This window comes from Periplaneta americana, chromosome 1 (genome assembly GCF_040183065.1).
Source record: "Periplaneta americana isolate PAMFEO1 chromosome 1, P.americana_PAMFEO1_priV1, whole genome shotgun sequence".
Classification (NCBI taxonomy): Eukaryota; Metazoa; Arthropoda; class Insecta; order Blattodea; family Blattidae; genus Periplaneta; species Periplaneta americana.
Genome location: NC_091117.1, coordinates 14,105,358 through 14,127,292, shown reverse-complemented (window position 1 = coordinate 14,127,292; position 21,935 = coordinate 14,105,358). Strand labels below are relative to the sequence as shown.

The following is a 21,935-nucleotide window of genomic DNA, read 5'->3' as shown; positions in this document are numbered from 1 at the left end:
CTGCAAGGCAAAATTACCATATTTTTAGCACAATTTTTCCTCTTAAGATTTTAGGACAGCAGTCGTCAAGAGAGTGCACGCTCGTGCTAGCATCTCTTACCCTCGAGCCCTCTAGTGCATTTATGGGAGCGGACGGGTAAACAATATTTCAGTGGCGGCTTTTCGTTCATACCATAAATTACGTAACTCAGTGGAATTCAATAGTAATAATCAGGGAACGGATTTATATGGACTAAAAATATATGAAATATGTAAATATATATGTAGTTATTTTTACCAAAATATGGAATTAAATATGGATTTTTACCAAAATATGGAATTAAATATGGACTTAAAATTATAAAAAAATGACTATGTACGTTAAATATTGGTACATTTTAATCAAACTAAACAAAAAATATAATGGACGTACCTTATCTTCCAATGTAGTTTCAACAAAACACAATTTTTATTGTCTGTTACCATAACAATAGGTTACAAACATTTCTTTCAAGTGCTGAAAAGTGAATCTTCTTCTATTGTCTCTGAGGATAGATTTATACTGACTAAAAGAGCGTTCGACGTCACAAGAAGTAACTGGTACATAATTCAATTTCACAATGTCTGCTGGGGATAAGTCCAAGTTAATCTTCACTGTTGATTCACCACTCATCACAGCAACAACCTTTTGTAGTTCTTCATATCCAGGGTTTTTTGAAAGTACAGTGTCCACCTTAGCTCTTACTGCATCTGCAACTTTACCTCTACCACGATTCAGTTGTTCCACAGTACTATTTATAATTTCAAAACTTTCAGATAGTGAAAGGTGCCTATTTTGGAGACTTCTGAGCGTTTTTATGATGCATGAAAATGTATGCTGAATGTGAGCTAAGTCATTCTTCACACTTATGTCACAGGTAACTGTTTTCGCAGTATCAATTGAGACTGCATCTTCAGAGTCCAATGCAAGGAGAACATTGTTAATAGAGTCTATATGTTCGGCATAATATTCAACTGCTTCTAGCCATGTACCCCATCTAGTTAAAATTGGCTTTGGTGGCAATGGAATTTCAGGGTACATTTCTTTCAACACGTTAACTCTACTGGGAGCTTTGAGAAATACTTTTTTCACTGATGAAATCAACAAATCTACTTTAGGGAAATTGTCTCTGACCACTTCTGCCACACGATGAAATGCATGCGCCACACAAGTAAAATGAGTCAATTTAGGATATACAACAGATAATGCTTGTCCAGCTTTGACCATATAAGGGGCAGCATCGCTAATAAAGAATAACACATTATCGTACATAATACCCTTTGGCCACAGGATACCCATAGCTTCGTTGAACAGTTTAACTATAGTTTTGTTATTGCACTTTTCTAGAACATCACAATGTAAAAGAATTCGTTCAGAATATTGTTCACTTAACAAACCGATAACTACATTACCAACAAGTCTACCTTCTTTGTCGGGAGTCTCATCAATGGAAACCCAAATTGAACTATCTTTAATTTCATCTCTTATCTTCTGTATTGTCTCATCGTAGATGGATGGAGCATACGTCTTCCTAAGTGTTGACTCATCCGGGATTGTATGTTGAGTATATTTTTCAAGGAATTCCCTGAAGACCTTATTCTTTAGTTTGTAGAGAGGAATATCAGCAGAGATGAGAGAACGGCACAGGTCGATGTTAAACTCAGATCTTACATTCGATGTTGTTGGTTGTGTTAAAAACAATTGTCTCTGCTTGGAATTTAGTTGTTTGTTGGCCTGATGTTTACTAGTTGTAATGTGTTGTTGCACCAGGAACTTTTGTGTAGATGATACTGCACACTGACACAAATTACAAAATAATATTTTATTGTCAGTTGATAAACCATCTTCTTTAAATTCTGAAATGTAACTTGTTAGTTTTGATTTTAAATTGACTGAATGACGTACTTTTGGCATATTTACCGTCTTTATAGTATGATTTACAAAACTGAACCTATGTGTACTCTGACTGGCATTTAACTGTTGAGCTGCACAACTGAAGTCTGTTAAAAATTTTAAATTAAATTAATACAGTTTTGTAACTTACTTTCCCATTGTTGATAGGACTGCTAATTTTCAAATAACTCTGATGTTAAAGGGATTACTGAACATGTGTTTAAATCTCTATTGTTGAAATGTATTTTTAAAAGTTAATGGAATTTTGTTTTGTTTTATTGTTAAACCTAATATAATATGGACTGTTTTATATGAAATATGGAAAATATATGGAAATTAACGAAAATATGTACTAAACTCTAAAATATGGAAAAATATGGAAAATAAAAGTAGGATTTTTCAACCCTACACATTGTGAAACATAAAGATAATGCAAAATATAAATTATATTAGCTTTATAAGTAAATATGTATTTACATATAAATCCTTTCCCTGGTAATAATAGTGTAATGAAGCATCAAGTAAGCATATTTTACATAGTTAATAAATAGTCAGTTACATAGTTAATAAATAGTCAGGATTTCAGTTTTTAATGTCAAACAGCTTAAAAAATAAAGTCACCTCTGAAATTGTGGAGTCCAGTCAAAGCCACAAATCCTTGTATTTCACTGGAATGTGAGGAAATAATTTCTCTGGACTAAATTCTATGACATATTATTCTAATGGTAGGTTATATTTAAAATGTGTAAAATTTGGAATTTATGAGCACACACGGCAGAATATTTAAATTTATGTAAATATTTTAATTGTGGTTTATTCTCTTATCTGACTGGGCCCCTCAATTTTGAAAAAAATATATATCATCAGGAGAAACCTAATATATAAAGTACAGGAAGAAGTTTTGAAAGAAATTTATGTACTTATAAAACCAAGTACATACATTTTTGGGCTTGGAAGATGAATCGAACAAATTTCAATTCATGTGATCTTCTTCTTTTAAACGCATAAAATAATCGATCATTATTATGATTTTATTGTCGGTTGCTATCAGGTCGCAATTGAGAATTGCATTGTATGGAAAACAAACTACATACGTCGTGGCGAACTGTTCGAGACTGTCGACAGTTCTAGAAAGACCGAAACAGTCTTCAGTATCAGACAGTCCGAGACGAAACTTGTCTCGTCCAAGACACGATGTCCGATGCAGTATTCTGCGGACCTGGGAAACGTTCTCTAACTAACTGCACTTCAGTATTGGAATTATTAATAATAATAATATTAATAATAATAATAATAGATCCTAATAATAATAATAATAATAATAATAATACCTGTCTTATATTGGTGTTTTTTAACTGCTCCATCATTTCGATTCTTTCGTCGTCTTTTAATTTCTCGTATTCATTAGCTTGACAGTTGTCATAGTGACACTACAGATTATATTTTCTTATCACATTGAGTACCTTACTGCAAATTAAACATCTTACTGCATTTTCAAACTCTATAAAAAAAAAATGCCTCCTCCCATGAAGGGTTAAACAACGTAGGGGTGGAAGACCTATGTAAATCAGTATTTGAACTTTCTGTCATCATGTATGTACACAAACTTCTCACAAGTATATAGTACTTACTACTCTAGTCTCCACTGATCGTCCGCATCAGCTAAGGCCAGATTCCTCCCTCTCCCTCCCATGCACGGACGTGCAGGCTTGCCTGCTCTCTATACCCATTTCAGTGAGTGCTGACGACCACTGTTTTAGGACATATTTTTGAGAATTTTATTTTTTTTCGCGTAATTTCGTGTTATATAAAAAAAAATATACACACCTCTTTCCTGTTGAAGAGAGTCTTTCGTAAAAATACACAAGGAAACCCCAAAGCCATTACCCATTCCTTCTGCAGTGAAAAACATTGACGATTTCACTGAGACAAGAAAGATGTTCTGGATTTGTTGTCGGATGAAAATAGTGCAGTGTGAAATAAAAGAATGTTTATTTTTTTTTTTTTACGGAATTGGTAGAAAATGTTAAAACAATATGAAGAGTCCACTGCAAGAATGACGGATGTCATTTGGAATACATTTTGCAGGAGAAGCAACTGAAAGTTTGAAATGCTTAGCGCTCAAAGCTTAACTGTGATTTTCCGATCATTACTGGACAATGACTATCAGTGTTAATGCCATATAACTCTGTATGTACATTCTATATGTCTTAAGCTTATGCATTGACAGTCTTTGTTCATTTTCGACAAGACAGTGACATCCATCATTCTTGCAGTGGACTCTTCATATAGTAAACAATTTTTTGGGGAAAATGTTTGTCTAACTTATGTCAAAAAAATCTCTCATAATAATGTCACTGTATTGAAAAATATATCAAAATGTTCAGAATTTTATCGTGAAATGGAGAAATGTCCACACCTGTGGAGTAACGGTTAGCGCGTCTGGCCGCGAAACCAAGTGGCCCGGGTTCGATTCCCGAGTTACCTGGTTGAGGTTTTTTCCGGGGTTTTCCCTCAACCCAATATGAGCAAATGCTGGGTAACTTTCGGTGCTGGACCCCGGACTCATTTCACTGGCATTATCACTTTCATCTCATTCAGACGCTAAATAACCTGAGATGTTGATAAAGCGTCGTAAAATAACCTACTAAAAATGGAGAAATAGTTACGAATGTAAATTATGCCAGCATGTTCGAAATAATTAAATTTTTTTTTAAATCCCTTGTAGAGTCGGACATATAGTTGAGATATTCCATTTGGAGTCGAACACTCTGCTTAAGCTATTAGGAGTTGCAGTACAATTGGAGAACCCAAGTAAGTGTTCGAACTTTGAGGATCCAAAAGAGGGAGACTGGGTTCTGATAAAATGTACTACTGACAGTGGTGTTACCGGTACACATTACATTGCTCGTGTACACCAGTTGAAGGGCTGGAAATAAATTGTGCTTGGTATCTTCAGAAGAGCAATAGGTTCATTTGGCCGAATTTGGAGGATAAACAAATTATTGGTTATGACCAAATTGAAAGAAAATTCGATCCTCCGATGTTTTTCATTTCTGTAGGTTTAAGTATAGCAGTAACCATGTGACAGGCTTTAGTTTCAGAGTAGAATTCCAAGGCTACAATCTGTAATTTGTTTGTGAGTTTCAGGATTCAAATTTATAATTTTTACATGTTGTTTCATACTAGTTATGTTCTCGCCCTCATTTATAAATTAAATGTTAAAAACAGTTTAAAAGTGTTGTATTAATACAAGTTAATTCTTAATAATATATATTTTTTAATTTCAGAAGTAGCACTGATCACCTCCCATCCAAATTGAAAGTAATTCTTCCCATGAAAAATCTTTTCTCTATACAATAGTGTGTCCAAAACCAGATGGTAATGCATGGTTTCGTCGTTTCTATGATAAATATGAGTATCTGACTCCAGACCCCAGGGTGCAAATTAAGATTTGTGATGGGGGGGAGGGGGGGATAGAATCCTAGATAGAGAATACCATTCATAAAATTATTGTTATCCTCATTCGATATGGCTCAATGCCATACTGAGTTGCTTGTCTTGCATCTTGATTATTTTAATAATTATATCCATGAGCTGGCTTAAGATAAGATGTGTAATTCCTAAGTTATTGATTGTTGTCAGCTTGCAGATGGTGATAATACATCAATATTATTATATTTGCTTACTTTATAAAGTATACTCGTATTAAAACAATTATATTTTGTTAGGGAGATAGATGTTAATATGAATTTATGAGAGGGGATAACTTTCCAACAGGGGGAAGATCCCCCCCCAACCCCTCCGTTAATTCGCACCCTGCCAGACCGTTTTCACGTGTTAAGTTGGACACCTACAAATAATTTCTTTCAGGCGCTACCATGCATTTTAGTGGATTGACAAGTATGTTAGCATATAAAAGAAAGTGCTTTTAATACGATGGTGTGGAGTAGTTCACCCTAAATGCATAATGAAGGTATATTTTAGACAAAATACAGCCGAAAGTGTCCGACTTCAGACTGGTTGACAGTACCAATGCTAAATATTATTCTAGCCTTCCAAGATTGCTACAAGAAGAACTGAAGCTCAAGAGCAATAGAAGTTTAATGGAGGAGTCATTCTTCAAAGAGCATTTCGTCATTGTTCCTGCAGTAACTCCTATGTACAAATATAAAATTTTTCAGTAGAAAGAAAAAAACACACATAGGAGATTGTGAATTCTTATATTTTTGAAAGAAAGAAATATAATTACATATAGGAGATTTTATTATTTGCTGTATCACTATTTAAGTTACTTAATAGAGCAAAAATCTGAAAATTGATAAATGTCACATAGGAGTTATTGCAGGAACGACGATGATTTGCAAGTCATGTGACATTGTCAAATTGTAAGTATAAACTGTTGAATTACGTATATTGACTAGATAATTTTCGTTTTCCAAATCTCAAATAGAACTTGAAAGAAATTCGAGAGGAATAATGATGAGAAGGAAGAAGCGAACTGGCTGGTTTCAGTAGAAAACTTCTGAGTTTTATTTGAGGGAGCTAAGGTCCCCTGCAGTGCCTAAGTAGCTAGACCTTCAGCCTGTCACGCAGGCGGTCTGGGTTCGAGTCCCAGTAGTGACATTTATGATGGTCCAAGTTGCATTTGGAGTTCTTCTAAGGAGTTCTCCCGTTTTCCCATGTTAGGCATCTACATCATCCTGTCAACATTTCTCCATTTCGTCATCATTTCATAGCATTCCACAAATACCGGCTGGGGATGCACATAGGAGACTGGCCTAGGGACGACGGGATTGCCTATTCGAAACCTGGGTACGCAGCGAACCTTAGTGTAGTCAGCTGATGTAGGTTTGAGAATGCATCTGGCTTGAGGGTTAGCGCAATAGACAGTGAAAGGTAGTACTACTGAGTTATAGTGCCCCCTCCCGAAATTCCATTTGAGGGGGCTAAGAAAACTGTAATATGAGTATTAGAGGAGAAAAATTCGCTCTAATACAGGGGATCGAACAAAGGAGAAAACATTTAGAGGAGAGGGATTCGAGCCGGTGCTGTGGATTAAACTTCGGTGTAGATTAGTGTATGATTATGTCTCGTGACCAGAATATTGTACGAAATGGAACTATAAAAATTGGAGATTTATCCTTCGAAGAGGTGGAAAAATTCAAATATCTTGGAGCAACAGTAACAAATATAAATGACACTCGGGAGGAAATTAAACGCAGAATAAATATGGGAAATGCGTGTTATTATTCGGTTGAGAAGCTTTTATCATCTAGTCTGCTGTCAAAAAATCTGAAAGTTAGAATTTATAAAACAGTTATATTACCGGTTGTTCTGTATGGTTGTGAAACTTGGACTCTCACTTTGAGAGAGGAACAGAGATTAAGGGTGTTTGAGAATAAGGTTCTAAGGAAAATATTTGGGGCTAAGAGGGATGAAGTTACAGGAGAATGGAGAAAGTTACACAACGCAGAGCTGCACGCATTGTATTCTTCACCTGACATAATTAGGAACATTAAATCCAGACGTTTGAGATGGGCAGGACATGTAGCACGTATGGGCGAATCCAGAAATGCATATAGAGTGTTAGTTGGGAGGCCGGAGGGAAAAAGACCTTTGGGTAGGCCGAGACGTAGGTGGGAAGATAATATTAAAATGGATTTGAGAGAGGTGGGATATGATGGTAGAGACTGGATTAATCTTGCTCAGAATAGGGACCAATGGCGGGCTTATGTGAGGGTGGCAATGAACCTCCGGGTTCCTTAAAAGCCAGTAAGTAGATTAGTGGTTAGAGCACTTGCTACGTAGAACCAAGGACCCGGGTTCCATCCCCGGCACTGGAGCGAATTTTTCTCCTCCAATCATTGTTACCATAACATATTCTGTAGGACCAAAAATTAATCTTTACATAGAAACTGTAATATGTCAGTAAGTTAAAAAAGCTAAGTAGAGCTGAAAGAGGGTATGTTGAAAAAGTAAATATGTATCAAATTCTGATCTTTACTAGATACCTGTCAACCATCATCATACATATGGAATGGAATTTACGGGAGGGGGGGGGAACTATGGCCCAGAACTGCGACCTGTTACAATCTACTGCGCATTCCCAAATCTTCACTGGCTGACTACACTAAGGTTCGCTGCCTACCCAGGTTTCAAGAAGGCAGCCCCCCTCGTCCCTAAGCCAATTATATCAGTGCGTCGCCAGCTGACGACTAGGAGAATACTATGGAATGTTGACGAAATGGAGAAATGGTGATGGAATTATGTAAATGCCTAATGTGGGGAAAAATGGAAGAACCCGAGAAAAACCCCAACCGGGACTCGAACTTGGGTCTCCTGGAGTGCTGGCCACTCAGCCACAGCAGAGGGAATTTGCAAACTGATGATTTTATTGCACCCGAAAATAAATGTTTACAGTCTCATATAAATTAATTGTGATAGGAAAGACAAGCTGACTTTTAGAGGAGAATAGTTTACGGCTGGAAATAAGTACGAAACAGTATTATACCCATATTGACATTCTAAAGTAATGTAGCCTATTTGATATTGTAAAAATTTGGGGTTAGAGTATCGTAAAATTCCATGGACTGACAGTGGCGGTATCGTTCATCCTATTGTGGAACTAGATGAACTGATCTTTTTATAATCGAACGTTCATTGGTTCATATCTCTTCGACATCAACTTTAAAGGTTACGAATGCCACAGATATTAAATTTCTTTCGTGGTAGACTTGATAATCGGTTATCTTAGGGATGAACAAATCTCGTCGCTTCCAATGAACGTGCTCTTAACATGGCGTAAAGTGAAATGTGGTGTTTTTGCCGTTTTTGCGATTTTCCTGTTGCGTAAGTGTGATATAGATTTTAAAATACTTTCTTGTGTTGGAATTAACTACTTTATCATAGAATTAATAACTGGAACTCATTTGTGTGAGATTATTGTGTTTTAACAAGCTCTTGAAGCCTAAATCTATTTCAGACCATTCAGTACCGTAAAAGGAGCATACTGTATGTTTCAACTCTGCTGTAATGTCGGAGCAGAATAAGATGGTTGCCACGAGAGGTCGTAATTTTGTAAGATCGGTGACTGATGACAATAATTTTCGTAAATACTGATATGAAAGTATACATATATACGGGAAATACAAGAATGATAGCAGAAATTCGTTTTCTAACGTAGGAAAACAAGTTAACTTACATGGAGCTTGTGTAAACTAGCTTAAATTCTAAACGATTAAATTTACAGTGCTCAGTGACCGTAGAAAATTTCAATTAATTAATACGATTTCATGACATAATAATTAACCTCGATAAAAGATTAACTTTTTGAATTATTAGTAACTACGTAATGTTAAACGAATATTTATAGGCCCTACTACTATAAGGAGGCTATATCAGAGTGATAATAAAAATATTTTGATGAACAGAGCTATCGGTACAATTAAAAATCATTTTGCACAATGCTAGTAAAAAAAAAAAGACACAAAAATGACCCATCATCGGGCCGGGTATTTATGGAGATCGCGAAAATCACTACATAATAGATATAGTCGATTTTTACTAATATTTACGAATTAAGTGATACTGGTTAATAATATGCGGATAAAAACAATCGCGAAATAGAGTTCTAATAGCGAAATAAAAACACATTCGCGAATTATTAATATTGCGTCCTTTTATAGCGAATTTCATATTCTGAGAGTTTTTCGGATTCTTTTTTTCACTTGAATTTGTTACATATCCAAGCAGGCAACATTACATGGTATTCCAGGTGTTCTGATTACATTAGTGAACTCAAAAGACGGAGAATTCAAACATTTCACTGATAATTTGAAAGCATTAATTTGAGGGCTGCAAGGTTTTATTTATTTTTTTTTAAGGCGTTAGGTACAGCTTAGGACAGCAGTAAAATTTTTGGAAATATTCAACATTTTTTTTTGGTCAATGTAGAGTATCCACCGCCCACTGAACGAGGTTAAACGAGCGTTGAGCGACTTCCGCCGATTTTGGAATAGACACCGACGCACTTAGGTTAGTTTAGGCTTTTGTTATCCCATCAAGATGAAGGTGAAAGCGATTGAGTGTGATTTTTTGTTTTCTATGTTGGCAGTCCAAGTGCGTCGGTGTCTATTCCAAAATCGGCGGAAGTCGGTCAATGCTCGTTTCACCAAGAAGTGTGTTTCATTAGCATCCATTCTGAGTTAGGTTGAACTACACAATTTTTGGATTAGACTGGCCCCACTTTACCTTACATTACTTTCTGTTCTGTAGTGTTGTATCCAGGATGCACTTGGTACTCACCATGCGCAGTTCGGTAGGACAACTGGCTTCTGCGAGGAGCTGCATCCTCTTTGATAGCAGGGTTTCTTGTTGTGGTCCGACTTGGGGTTGATGTGGGTTTTGTATTTCTTCTGCTTGCTTCGGGAACAGGTTGCCTGCTGACTCTGGTTGTCTCTTTTGGTTTGGCCCTATCTGATTTCACATCCCTGCTCGAGTCCTTGGTCATATCCTGTCTTCTCAAGTCCTTGGTCCTGTCTGATTTTACATCTTTGCTAGAGTCCTTGGCCTTTTCTGCTTCACTCTTCAGAGCTGCAAGCCTCTCTCTCACAGAAGTTCTCGCCTTCACATCGTTTTTTTGTAGCTTGTCTTTGCTGACACGAGAAGTTGATGACTCTCTAGTTTTGGTCTCTCTACCTTTGACTAGACGCACATCTTTAGCATCGTCTTTGACTACTTTCCTCTGAGTGGTGCTTGTACTCCCGGATGTTTTCTTATCATATGGTGACTTCTTCACACTTCCCTGAAAATGTAGAAAAATTAGTCAGACATGAAGAGAATGTTTGCCTATTTGCACTTAAAATTTGAATACAGTATTAAAATTTTAAGAATTTAGAAGTGATATAGCTTGGTGATGATAGAAATTCACGTCCACACCTGTGGAGTAGCGGTTAGCGCGTCTCGCCGCAAAACCAGGTGGCCTGGGTTCGATTCCCAGTCGGGGCAAGTTACCTGATTGAGGTTTTTTTCCGGGGTTTTCCCTCAACTCGATATGAGCAAATGCTGGGTAACTTTCGGTGCTGGACCCCGGACTCATTTCACCGCCATTATCACCTTCATTTCATTCAGACGCTAAATAACCTGAGATGTTGATAAAGCGTCGTAAAATAACCTAATAAAATAAAATTGAAATTCACGACTTATAAAAGAAGTACAGTATACAGTTGAGGAGGGTTTCTTATTCGTTTGTGTCGTTACAGAAGGCTAAATTCGTATTTGCACTTACAATTTGAATACAGTATTAAAGTTTTATGAATTTAGAAGTAATATAGCTTGGTGATGATAGAAATTCATGTCCACACCTGTTAGCGCATCTCGCCGCGAAACCAGGTGGCCCGGGTTCGATTCCCAGTCGGGGCAAGTTATCTGATTGAGGTTTTTTTCCGGGGTTTTCCCTCAACTCGATATGAGCAAATGCTGGGTAACTTTCGATGCTGGACCCCGGACTCATTTCACCGGCATTATCACCTTCATCTCATTCAGACGCTAAATAACCTGTGATGTTGATAAAGCGTCGTAAAATAACCTAATAAAATAAAAATAGAAATTCACGACGTATAAAAGTACAGTATACAGTTGAGAAGGGTTTCTTATTCGTTTGTGTCGTTACAGAAGGCTAAATCCATAGTAGGAAAGGCTTGTTACAGACTGGAGATGGAAGGGATTGTGAATAAGTCATTCTTAACGAACGAAACATGATTCAGTACATGAAATGAATTGATTCCTTTGTGAATCGAAAGCTCGATCAATTGTCTTCTCGGTTCTGCGCATTATGAATCATTTCTGCAATTAATCTTCTGAATCAAGGTTACCTACTTCATCAATTCGTCAGCTCGATAGGAGACATTCACGCTTGATTGCGTGTTAGTGGAAATGTACTGAGGAGATCGAAACAAAGCTAAGATACAACGCTCCTTAAAGTTGTAGCAAGTTTGTGCTATGGTAGAACCAAAAATTTAAAAATAAGAGTTGAAGTAATTGAGTTCTGTCTACTAGATCTTAGGAACAGGATTAGTTTGCTTCGGAGAATCGCGAGAATCCTTTGCAGAAGCCTAATCGTTGACTCGCCAGAGTGAAAGAACGAACATATGTACTTCTTATGGGAACAGGGTGGATCTTAGGACCCTTCTCGGGGCGAAGCAATGAGCAGGGATTTCTCTAACAGCCTGAGAGTTGCTGGTGAAAAAATTCTAAGTTCTCAACATACAGGACAGGGGGCAGTAGCTAACAGCCAGGTTCAGTGTTGCCACGACCTACTCACGAAAATCAGGAGAAAACCATCGAAAAAAACAGTAGATTACAGTAGATTAATTAAACAAGAATTTTCTCTTCGTATTATAATATTAATTACAAAACAGTATATACTGTAAGAAAGATGATACTGTAGTATTACTATATCTAGCACATCCCTAACCAATGAAATGGAACAATTTTGCTAAATATTACTACTGTTATCTTTACTCAGCGTATGTAAATAAGTCATGTAATTTTTTACACAGTAATGTCTCATTGACAATGTTTCGCATCAAAATGTATTAATTAGGAGTTTTTCGTATATTGACAAACGATTTTCGACACAACGAGATTTATTTTTAAAGATGATATTAAAGACAGTACTGCATTAGCTGCGATTATAACAGTCGAAAAATTATCCCTTTTCCTGTTTTTGTATAACTATCCTTTAAACTGTTCATAATTTTCCCTCTCTGATTTATAATTCTGGGAAGGAGTGTTTACTTTTCTTTCTTGCTGGGACGCTGTCACTCATTTGAAAGATCACTGTGTACGATATGCAACACAAACCTAGGCCTGGTTTCTTCAACCTTTGTTATAATGCACCTAACATAGCGTTAATTAACTGTAAGTTAAAAGTATGAACTGCTGTTAAAAATATTGCGTTTCTTCGACTTTACATTTCACATTTTAACATTCTGTTTGTTAACTCTCTATTAGGACCAGAGATTCTAGAGTTTAACCACAGTCTAAGACATACAGTCACGAAACTTCAACACTTTTTCTGCCAACATTCGCGACACTAGCGCCCAAGCGGCAGGCAAGGCACTGGCCATAGTCTCGTTCAGCCAGCACGTGCTTTAAAGGGATGCGAGATGTTATAATAACGTTTTAATCATGCATCGGAATAAAGGCAATGTGTGCAATGACGAAAATTGCAGTAACAACAAGTTTAAATCTCCGAATTTGTCGTTCTTCAGATTCCCTAAAGACCATGAGAAAATCATAACTCAGGAATAACCAATAATCCACGTTGTAGGTAGCCTACGTATTGTGTTCTATAAAACATTATTATTACTTATCAGTTACCTATTTGTATGTCAGGAAGGAGAGTTTAAATAAAAACAAAGTAAATACCTGTTACAATATATTATTTTTTTGTAGAAATCATATGTGTAAATGTGTAACCATTCCGATTTTGGATAATGTATCTACAGTTTTTAATGCAAGTAATTCCATACTTTTTGTATTCGTGTTTTTTTTTTCTATATATTTTTCAAAAGTTGAACGTTATATTGCATTCAAGTAGGGATCATGGTGTTGATTTTTCAAGAATTCATGGAGTATTGTAATCCTTTTGCAAAATATTCACTTCTTGAATAAATCCAGACTGTGTCGATAGATTTCTGATGTGTTGGTGTAGATTCATGTGGCAGACGTATTAAGTTCTCAAGAGCCTTTTTAAATTTAATATAAAAAGCAATCTTTTCTGTAATAATTTGTATGACTGCTATTGGTGTTGATTTTACATTCCCAGTGATTATTTGAGCTGTTCAGAGCAGAAGTGGTGTAAGTCAAAATTAGGTAATGAGATTTAAAGTAAATATTCTGTAAAATACAGCGCAAAGTAGCAATTAATATATCCTTCGTGCTATTCACTGACTACTAATAGTTTAAATAAATTCAATATTAACTGCTACTTTGCGCCGTATTTTAAAGAATGTTTACTTTAACCCTCATTACCCATTTTGACTTACACCACTTCTGCTCTGAAAATAAAATTAGGCCTACATTTTCTGAGTTAATTGAAGTCACAATTTTTTCAACAAAATTGTGTGTTCATTTATTTGTTTTCACCTACGTCATATTAACAGTAAGGGCATGTAAATTACTTATTATATAGGTAGGATAAGTTAAAATTAGGCATTGTGTGTGAAAACTGGAAATGTAATGTAAAATGCGGTAAACTTGCCATAAACATTTAAACCATAATATCAGCACTATTTGTCACTCAAAATAATAAAGGAAATACCTGTTCTTAAGAAATGAAAAATAATAAACTTCATAAATCAATGTCTGTCATATTAAGGTTTAAATCTTCCCCTTTTTTATTTTCAAGTTTACCTCAGCGGCCGAGTTTACCCCAATTTGCGGTATGGAAAATAGTTAATTTCTCAGGAAATAGGGAGAGGAGTTCACCACGCAATGTAACCTACAATTTTGAAGCTACTAATTTTGACTCTTCTCACAGGAAATATAGAGTTCTAATGATTCATAAATATATTCAGGAATGAATTTAATTAACCATCCACGTACGAACAATTATATTATTTCAAACCATGATACGTGAACAGTTCCATGATTCAGTTGTAAGGAGCAGAAAGAATTACGTTTATTCTCAGCTTCTGAAACTTGTAGATTAACTGCGTGTGAAATTCTTCTAGGATTCTAAATTAAAATTAATAAGAATCATATACACTTACTGTATAGCATAAAAATATAAAACAAATTACGCAAAACCCGTTTTCTGATATGTTATCATATGTCGTGTGCACACTTTTAACTTGCCTGCCGCTAGAGGGCTACTGTCGCGCCAGCTGTCAAATGTTGGCATATTTTATACGTATGAGTTGCGTGACTGTATGTCTTAGACTGTGGTTTAACCATAACCTATAACGAAGTATAGGCTCACTTCTGTTTTCTGAACTCTGATAATTGCGATTCTCGTTTGTTTCCGTTGTTTGATTCAGAGAGAATAGAAGTCTTTCTATTCTCTCAGGTTTGATTTCTGCTTCTTTCCTCATCTGTATCACAATAGCGTGGAGCGGCGTATTGGTGTTGCTGTTATGAAATGGAAAACACTGGAACAAAAAGAAATCTTGGGACTAATTTCTCTTCGTTCGAAAGAAACCTTCTGCTGGCAATTATTTCTCAGTATAAACCAATTAATGAGAATAAACAAACAAACGGATCTAAGTTGAAAGCGAAAAGTGAGGCTTGGGAGAAAATAGCCTATACCTTTGTATGAACTTCTGGTCTGTCAAATCACAGATATCATCCGCTCTGTTTATGTATTCATGGATATCATTTTCTAAATAATGCAGATATATAAGTTCAGCATCTAACGCACCAGCCATATTGGATACTTCTATGCTAACAGAGAGTTAAATGATTTAACTGCATGAAATTGGGCAGTTAAATTAACATAGGTTTTAACAGCCTGTTAGTACTAACAGTAGTTGAAGCAATGCTTCAACTGTTAAGTTTACAGTTAAAATGGAATAACACACTGTTATAATTTAACAAAGGTTGAAGAAACCAGGCCCTACACTTTACTCTCTCACTGTTTCACATGTTCTTGCTGCTTTAAGCATCATTGTTGCGAAGCGTTATGAGCAGGGAGACACAACGAGCTAGAAGAAGATTCTTACTTCTAGCTCGTTGGGGAGACAAATGAAAACAGTGTTTGTTTGGCTTGTGTATAAGATTAAAAAATAAGACATGGTGACATAGTATAATATGAAATAAATTGAAAATCCGGACATAGAACCAGGTGATTGCAGCATGCCAAAAACGAAGGAGAAATTCGGACTTTTGACAAAAAAAAGAAGTAGAACAGTAGATTCAATGGAAAAACAGGAAATCTTCCGCTTGATCAGTAGGTATGGCAACACTGGCCAGGTTAGGGGCTTGAGGAGTGGCGGTGAGTGAAAGAGACAGAAACTACATCCTCTCCCGCTCTTAACCTGGTGAAAAAAAAAAAAACAGGTTTTCCTTCATTTATGGCCGTGTGCACCATTCTCGATCACCTAGCCCGTTTATGAGCAATCACGGAAACATGGTTAATTCTTGACAATGATCAAGTTACAGATGCGGTGCACCGACATTTTCTCTCCATCAACTCAGTACCGTCAGCTGACGGTACGCTCGCTTGAGAAGAATCATCTGAGCGCTAGGTTACCGCGTATAAAACAGCGAACGAACGCACTCTGTCAATTATTGCTTCGTTTTTGTTTGTCGGACTGCTTTCAAACATCCTCGCAGTTTTCAAATAACAAGTTTCAATAATCATGGAAGAAAAAAAGAAAAGAGCACCGAACTTCTCACAGTTCGAAGTGGGAATTCCTTTAGAACTCGTCAGCAATTATGCATCCATATTACAGAATAAAAGTACTGACGGAAGTTCTCTAAGAGAAAAGCAGGCTACCTGGTTGGATTTAACCTCACAATTCACATGAGTTATACGTGTTTACATAATTCCACATAATTTGTAACGTAATTTATACAGTGGTTATTTCATATTATTGATAATAATTGGGAAACATTCAGTATACGGATACCTCACTGACAATTATCTTGAAATAGGATACTAAAAAGAGCAGAATTGTGTTTGTCGAATGCTCATCATCTTGCTTACGAAAAAGACACATTTCAGTGCCAATAATTTATTTGGGAAAATTTCAGTATACGGATACCTCGCTAACAATTATTAAAAAAAAAAAAAAAAAACAATTCGTCTGTGTATGTCGAATACGCACCATCATGCATACGAAAAGGAAGTTTTTAGTGCCAATTTATTTTGTGTGCACAAGGTTGGAATTTTGGAGTAAGAGGGAAAGGAAAGTATCCTTGTTCTGAAATTTATCCATTTATTTTGTGTTCACAAGGTTGGAATTTTGGAGTAAGAGGGAAAGGAAGGTACCGTGTAATTTCTCTTAATTCAATCGTAAATAGCCTAACTGTCGAAAACGTCATGTAGGTCTTAATAGTTTCAAACGGCAAATCTATAGCTAATAAGTGATAATCTCGCATTCTACAAAATGGTCATTTAGTTTTGCTATATTATTACCGGCATAGAATAACTGCTTTATTATTATGTTAACAAAATTGGACAATTAGGCCTAAATAATATTTTGTCCTCAAGTAAAGTCCCGATCTTCCAAAGCAGAAACAGATATAAAACATTAGCCTATTTTGATAAAAAAAGAACATTTTTATTATTCATCTACAAACTTACTCTTTCTACAATAACACCAATTCTGTTATTTCCGCAGTGATTTGCGTGTTCAAGATACATCATTTCATCTTCAATTCCAACAAGTACGTCAAATCGTGCCGCCATTTTGGTTTTCTCGACTTGACCATGTTCAATTCAAGATAATCGGTCCCACACCCGTGATCAAATTTGATCATCATCAACTGGCTTGTTTAACTTTGATCAAGATTGATACTCCGCAAATTGGCGTTGAAGATGGTCAAGTGCCGACTTAACCATGGTCAAATTTTAATCGAGAATGGTGCACACGGGCATTAATCTTGGTGGTGTAACAATCTTCTGCCTTACTTAAAATATTTTATTTTCGGTTCCAATTCTTTATGATTGAAACTGCTTTCAAGTTCATTTGCTTGAGTACTCGCTTACAACTAGCACGCGTCAATATTTAATTAGGCCTAGTCCTAACTATTGTCTTGTGCGAGATAATTCTTGAAGTTGGCTTTCGTATTTTATTTAACAAAGACATATACCGAAAATTTGTTTATTAGAACGGAGGTTTTTTGTGCGCTCTTTGGAAGAAAAATTTTAGATTAATTGACTCGGCAGACCAACTCCATTCCCTGAAATTTCAGAATGTGTTAAAACCGTTGCTTACGAGATTATGATGATGATGATGATAATAATAATAATAATAATAATAATAATAATAATAATAATAATAATAATAATAATAATGTCTGAAAGTAGCAGAAACCGGTAGTTCACTTTCAGCAATTATAACAAATTAGAGGGAACGAAATCTGAAGGAAAAACACGGAACTGAAAACAATCAACTTGCCAAAGTAAATGAACCATATGAACAATGTAGTTTGGAAGCAAAATTTTAATTCAACAAATTCAGACTTTCGGGAAACAAAATTGTAAATTCCATTAAATGACGCTGAAAATCTGCATACTGATATTTAACAAGTCATCAATAAATTTCAAATAAGACTGTAATATGCTTGGCATATTTATAATTTTCGTACTCGATCAATAATGCACAATTAATCAAACTATTTTCACGATACACAATGCTAGTAATGGAACTATTCATCATTTCTTAGCAGAGTCCGTTTCTTAGTACAGCGAGGCGAACCTAGCGGCAGAAATTGTCATGACTCTCAGAGACCTACTCTCGATCGTGCTATGCGCCAGCTTGTATAATCTCGTAAGCAACGGTTAAAGCAAAGACTAGGTCGTTTAATGTACATTTTAATACAGATCTATAATATGAACGGAGTTACGCAATAAGAGACCAAGCGCCAAAAACCTTTTTCGAGATATTGACCATTGAAATAAATTAGTTTTTTTTATAAAACATTTTATGCAGGAAGTATTATAATAGTCATACTATTACAAAAAAATAGCACAAATAATACTAAAAAAGGCTAACCGATTTTTAATAAGAGACCAACAATTGAATTAATATTTCAAAGCAAAATAAATAAATGAATTTTATGCAATAAACGAATTTTTGCTTATAAATAGCAGCAAAATTCAGATATCGCATTCTTGATTTTTTCCGAGTTAAATTAAATTAGCCTGCCATCAACAACTTGTGTAAATATCTCATTTTTTTCAAATTGTCGGTCGATCTATTATTGCGTAACTCCGTCCATATAGCCTATAAAAATTTTCAGTGTGTGCGGGTGTAGAAAAAAAAAAGCAGATCTTTGTTAATGTATCGAATTTCAGACTAAAAATGACAATAGCCTCATGTCATGATAAGCACGTATATAAACAAATTAAAACATAGAGATGACATCTGTTCTCTGTATTACCGGTAATTTATAGTTAGGGATTGATTATTTTATATTCATTTCGGTACTTATTTCATCATAATTTTGTGGAAAAGTTTTGGGTTAACATTTCATCAGGATACGGCATATAAAATTAATATATATATATAACATGTAGAAATTCAGTTAGCCATCTAATTTCAATTTTATTATACATTTCCTGATAATTTCAATATGACGAATATTTCCTAAATTACATATTACGTAGGTCTAAGCATTTTTCTTGAGTAGTCCTACTTCAAATCATTACTTAACATCAATTTACACATATTTATAAAATGTATTGGAAAGAATTCTGACCAATCCACAAACTGGAACAAGTCCAATTCTCAAGCAGCAAATATGACATCGGTTTGCAGCACTTAACTATCATGCTCTTTAATATAGGTCTAAAGGCTGATAATAGTTCCAACATTTGAACATGACAAACGAACTCTTCGATCAGATAAAATATCTTTACGTTATATGTCGAAAATTCTCTCTCAATGTTTGAACTTTAGTCTGATTCAAAGGGCTTATGAATTAGCTCTTCGGTCTCTGCAAAGACGTTGTAGGATTGTTGTTTACAGCTGAAGCAAGACTTCAGAAGACGCCACATTAATTTTTTATTTAATTCGAGAAGATTATCTGTTTGTTTTCTCGCGAGATTTCGCGAAGAAAACAGGTTTTGGACTAATTTTGTGACTATGAGGCTATTTCGTTGAAATTATTAAATTTCGCGATATTTCGCAGTTAAATGCCATTCATTTTCTAGGCTACTTACCTTCGTGAGATTTGTGTTTTTTACAAATACTTAAAATTTAGTTTTCAAACATTACGCGTATGGTATTTCGTTAATCCCAAAAAGTCACTCGTTACTTATAACTAATTATTACAACAACAACAACAACAAAATAATAATAATAATAATAATAATAATAATAATCTATACTAATAATAAATCTGTAGCCACAATTTTTTTTGGTAATTTTCGATTTTCCAAAAATAATTGGTGTTAACATGTATAATTAACCATCCTGAAAACGAAAATCGCTCTTTTGAAATTTTTGTTTGTATGTCTGTCTGTCTTTCTGTCTGGATGTTTGTTACCTTTTCACGCGATAATGGCTGAACCGATTTATATGAAAATTGGAATATAAATTAAGTTCGTTGTAACTTAGATTTTAGGCTATATGGCATTCAAAATACTTTATTTAAAAGGGTGGTTATAAGGGGCCCTGAATTAAATAAATCGAAATATCTAGCTTATTATTGATTTTCGTGAAAAATGTTACATAACAAACGTTTCTTTAAAAATAATTTCCGATAAGTTTTATTCTATATAACATTTTGATAGGACTGATATTTAATGAGATAAATGAGTTTTAAAATTACAAACAAATAAAAACAAATGACTTCGTCTATAAGGGGCCTTGGACAACAACAATCGAAAGCTATTAAACATAGCCTACACAGAATGTTTCTGTGTTTGTATGAAGTAATATCGGAAGCTAATTAATTGTTATTATTTCACCATTGGAAAGTGTAGTTTCTCTAGATGGACATAATTCTACAATGTTATTACAGTAACTTCTGAAACATATAGCAAGTAATATAAAGTATACACATTAAAACTAAATGATATGTCAATCTTCATTAAACTATGGTTGCGTGTAATAACAATTAAGAAACATGTTAAAGGAATTGTCACTGCACCAAATGATTGCTCTCTGGACCAAAATGACCGCATTTTAATTATTTAAATACAATTTAAATTAAATAACATATTAAACGATTTATCCTTCTATCAAACACGAATGTTCCCTGGATCAAACGTCCTATTTTAATTACGTAATTACTTTATATTTATTTCTAACAGGTGCAGCGGAGCGCACGGGTACGGCTAATAATAATAATAATAATAATAATAATAATAATAATAATAATAATAATAATAATAATAATATAACCCGACGATGGCTGTTTTGTGGATACTAAATATCCTTAAGGTCTCAGTTTATTTTATCCTGAAAATATAAATATTTAATACTGCTAAATCTAAAACTTGCATAAAAGGGTGCAACATTACCCAATACCGGGAAAGAACAGAATTCCGAGCATTAACAGATGACTGTGCATTGTTACATAAAATAGATCTGATTACTAATTTACATTAACGATTTGCAAAATTAGATATGTACGCCTACGTTCACTTTTGATACCGGTACACCGGTGGCATTGCCCAACTATTGTGACAGACAGTCATTTAAATATTCGGAATTAATTTATTCCAGCAGACTAGACAGTGATGTTATGTATAATTAACTCTAACTTAATTATACAGCCATTAACTTTGAAATAATATTATTACAGCGGTTTGGTACATGCACATGATTTTCACGTATGTTATATTATCTAAGCGTTGAATTGTATACTACGGGATTCCCCATCTTTAAATCCTCCTAAATTTACCTCTATCACTAATCAGCCGTAAATCATAATTATTACTTAATCACACAATGCACCTTCAATTACTTACTCTGTCAGGAGGCATAATTTCTTTAACATTAGCTGAATATACGTGACAAACACATAATTACACAAAATTGCAACAATTTACACACATCATTGTGGAATCTTATTTATAAACAAAACTATTTCGGAAACAAGTAACGGTCGCACTGCGAGGTTATTGATTTAATTATTCCATCTACCGCCAGACAGCGCTTGAGACACTTCGATTGTAAAGTCACTGTATTTCGATTGCGGAGGAAGATCAAGTGTTTGTAGTTTCAGAAGTTGCTCACAGAATGCGTCGGGTGGTATATTTCTGGAAGAAACAAACGCTCGATTAGAATGATGACAGTGATTAACATATTTCGGAAAAAAATTCATTTTGAAAATGTTCCAG

At 35.0% G+C, this 21,935-nt stretch overlaps 1 protein-coding gene across 1 annotated transcript in view; it reads right to left on the bottom strand.

Annotated features, from left to right (window-relative positions):
• Positions 1-21,700, bottom strand: part of LOC138708137 (cytoplasmic dynein 2 intermediate chain 1) — a 58,416-nt gene extending 36,716 nt beyond the window's left edge. Inside the window, exons 1-2 of the mRNA XM_069838404.1 lie at positions 21,564-21,700; positions 10,220-10,718 (exon numbers count right to left, since the gene is read on the bottom strand). Of these exons, the coding sequence (XP_069694505.1) occupies positions 10,220-10,718; positions 21,564-21,578 (514 nt within the window). The 5' untranslated portion in view covers positions 21,579-21,700. The remainder of the gene's footprint in view (positions 1-10,219; positions 10,719-21,563) is intronic.
• Positions 21,701-21,935: the final 235 nt, after the last annotated feature.